The sequence below is a fragment of the Cyprinodon variegatus genome, unplaced genomic scaffold (assembly GCF_000732505.1).
Source record: "Cyprinodon variegatus isolate N-32 unplaced genomic scaffold, C_variegatus-1.0 Scaffold1848, whole genome shotgun sequence".
NCBI classification, from domain to species: Eukaryota; Metazoa; Chordata; class Actinopteri; order Cyprinodontiformes; family Cyprinodontidae; genus Cyprinodon; species Cyprinodon variegatus.
In genome coordinates, this window is record NW_015152301.1 from 61,535 (window position 1) to 65,115 (window position 3,581).

General features: G+C 54.9%; 1 protein-coding gene across 1 annotated transcript in view; it reads right to left on the bottom strand.

Moving 5' to 3' along the window:
* LOC107104691 (protein FAM110B-like) overlaps positions 1–1,464 on the bottom strand; it is a 3,084-nt gene extending 1,620 nt beyond the window's left edge. Inside the window, exons 1-2 of the mRNA XM_015404744.1 lie at positions 844–1,464; positions 2–745 (exon numbers count right to left, since the gene is read on the bottom strand). Coding sequence (XP_015260230.1) covers positions 2–735 — 734 coding nt within the window. The 5' untranslated portion in view covers positions 736–745; positions 844–1,464. The remainder of the gene's footprint in view (position 1; positions 746–843) is intronic.
* Positions 1,465–3,581: the final 2,117 nt, after the last annotated feature.

Genomic DNA, 3,581 nt, shown 5'->3' on the forward strand with positions numbered 1-3,581 from the left:
GACCTGCCCCTGGGGGGTTTGTCTGGGCCGGAGGCGGGGCTGAAGGGCGACCCTGAGCGGCTTCTTCACCTCGGCCTGCGGCCGGACGTCCACCCTGCGGACCGTCACCGAGTTGGGGGCCCCGGTCGGGAGCGCCAGCCCCCGCGCCGGGACAGGGGGGGGCCGACGGCAGAGTCCTGCTGCAGGGGCGGGGGCGCTGAGCAGAGAGGAGGTGCAGGAGGAGGGGGAGGAGGAGGTGGCGTGGCGGAGTTTCTCTGCTGACAGGCTGCTGCAGAGACTCTTCCCCCCCGATGACGGCGAGGATGAGGAGGATGACTGACCTTCATCACAGACGTCACTGATCAGGTTGTTCAGAATGTCCAGGTTAAAAGGCCTCCGCTCCCCCGGCCCCTCCAGCCCGCCACTTTTCTCCAGGTGGCCCGGGCCCCGGGGCAGAACCTTCCGGGTCGCCGGGGGACCAACGTGGCCCTGGGGCATCATCGCCGTGGGAACCAGGGGTTTACGGATGAGCGGCGCCTGGATGGGCGCCTGGCGGGTCAGCGCCACCTGCTGGCTCTTCACGTACTTGGCCTTATCGGCCTCCAGCCGCTCCACGGCGCTCAGCTTACGGGCCCCCGGCTCAGGCGGGGGGCGGAAGTAGTTTGGCCCCTTAGTGAGGATCCTGAAGGGTCTGACGGAGGTGAAGGCGACGCCGGCCAGGCGGCCGTCCGAGGGCCTCAGCGTCTCCACCGGCATTCTGCAGGACCTGAACCAGAACCAGAACCAGAACCAGCTGTCAGTCCCAGAGGGAGGAATACAGAACCCCCCCACCCGGCCCCCCCATATCAGAGAGAACTTCCTCACCAGTAGCTGCTCTGCTCCTCTTCCTCCTCTCTTCTTCTTCTCTTCTCTCAGGGAAACTGACTTGTTGGACCGGGGCGGTTCAGGTCAAACATCAGAACCGTCCGTCCGCTCGGCTGTGATCTGTTTGGGCTGAAGGTCCGAAGCAGCTGACAGTGAAGCGGGTCTCAGATCAGCTGCTGGTGGTACCGGCCCCCTGTTCTCCGTCCCGCTGTGATCCGAAGCTTAAAGCCGGGCCTCTTAATCCTGGAGGGTCAGAAAGCAGAAGTCCGGGTCAGAACCAGAGCAGTCGTCCCGCTCCGTTCGCCGCTCAGTAACCCAAACAGTTCAGACGGCGGCATCCAGACGCCTCAGATCAGCGCTGAAAGCGAGCGGCTGAGCTCTACTGAAGACAAGCACAGGGGGGGGGGGTTTAAGAGTACAGCTGGCTCCTCCTAGCCGGCCAATCACGCTGCAGGCCAGGAGGCGGGATCTGGATCACATTGGTCCATCTGCAGAGGCAGTCTAACCAATGAGACCCCTCCCCCCACCCAGAGCCTCATTCAAATGAAAATTTCACTGAAAGGGAGAAAGGGGGGAGGGGGGGGGGTAACGGACCAGACAGATGCAATTTTTTACAGCGACTTGCATCAAGCAGACAGCACGGCAAAGACCCCCCCCCCACTTTGTTCTCAGAGCAGGAGCCACAGATCGTCTTAGAAACCATGAATAAACTGATCATGATCCCAGAAACAGCAGAAAAGTTTAAAGTTTGGAAGAAAAAAAAACCCTGAAAACCCCCCCCTTTATTATTTACAACATCACCTCTTGGGTTACATCACCCCCCCCCCGTCCTCCACCTGTAACTCATCTACCCTCATATATCAGAGCTTCACAGCCGCCTTGTTTAGAGGAGAACATCTGAACATGAGAGCAGAGACGACTGTAGGCGGCCATATTTAGCAGGGTAGGAGAATTCAGCTGCTCTTCCTGAAAGCTGCACATAGATGGAGAGTCTGAGTACCATCACTGCCCTCCGTCATGGTGGGGGGGTCACTGGCTGTAAGCTAATGTCTACAACTGATTCTAACACCATCACTTCCATCAGACATTATACCAAAAAATCCTAACATTACAGTTTCTACTTCCCCAGTTTATAAACCATTTCCCACTGGATGGAAAACCTGGAGAAGCTCAGATTTTAAGAATCCAAACTCACATCACGGTGCGGTATCGGCTGTTGATCAAGTCCCAGTGCTGTATCTGGTGTTTGTCACAACGCGCTATTATCCAAGTCATCTTGAAAATTATTTAAATTTTTTACTAACGCTAAATTCATGAAATCACCACAAACATATTAATTTTAGATATAAATAATAATCCATTGATTATTCCTGACTCACTGGACTTTTCCTTTAAAGCTGGGAACAAACGTTAAAATCACTCCGGCTCTGACCGCACGCTGTGGGAACACCACAGCCAATGAAAGTATCCAGAGGTCAAAGGTCTGACTCAAAGCTCACAGGTGTTGCTTTCTTTTTTCTTAATGTTAATCTAATCCTGAGGACATGAATCAGTTTAAAGTGGCCTGCAGACGAGCTTTAATCCAATAATCCACTCATTAGTCAGACACTTTGTTCTCCTAACTAGGTTCTGTATGCATGAAGAGAAGCAGAGCAACACTTATCATCAACCTGCTAAATGCCCCCCCCCTCCAATAGATGAGGTCTAAGTATGGAAATGAGGAGCTATGTTCATGCAAATCCTTCCAGGCTGGAGAGCCGCTGCAGCTCATTTGTTTTATCATGAAAACCGTTGGCTAACGTGTTAGCGAGCGGCCAGTAACGCCGCCGGCCGCACGGATCGATGAACCACATCCGACACAATCAGCCACAGGCTGTTTTTTCCTGCAGCTGATGTCTCCGATGGGGTCAGACCGCAGCCCAGACGCAGGAATTCGGTCTCCTTTCCACAACGGAAACTTTGCTTGCTCTCCTTTTTCACGAGGAGGTCGCTGCTTTCCAACCACGGTTCTGCTTCAGAGCAGATCTGCTCATGCTGAGGCGGGCGGCGGGTCACAGAGGGATTTTAGAGCCGCTGGTTTTTAGGTTAGTGAACAAACAGACGGCAGGGAGACGGATTCAGACCCAAACATGAGAGGAGGAGGAGGAGGAGGCCTTATATCTTCATTTTTTCCCTCCCCTTCACATTTCTATAGTAGTTTAACTTGGTGGGGGGGGGGGTCTAAATGGTGAAGGACAGGCTGGCCACGGCGAGTTCATGTGTGTGCGTGTTCTGTGACGCCAGCTCGTATCTCTGCGGCCTTGGTCCCAGCAGACACTGAACCCCCCCAGCATCAAAAACAAGGCAAACTCCGCCTCAAAGCCTCGACAGAAAGCTCCTCTAATCAGGCCTGGATTCAGCTGCAGGAAGTCTGGACCAGTTTGATTAGAGGAGCCTGATAAGAAGAGAAAGAGACGGAATCTGCTCTGGATGAAAGCTACTGACAGCTGGTGGTACGGCGTTCTGTCAGACCAGCATACCCCGTCAGACCAGCATACCCCGTCAGACCAGCATACCCCGTCAGACCAGCGTACCCCGTCAGACCAGCGTACCCCGTCAGACCAGCATACCCCGTCAGACCAGCATACCCCGTCAGACCAGCACACCCCGTCAGACCAGCACACCCCATCAGACCAGCACACCCCATCAGACCAGCATACCCCATCAGACCAGCATACCCCATCAGACCAGCATACCCC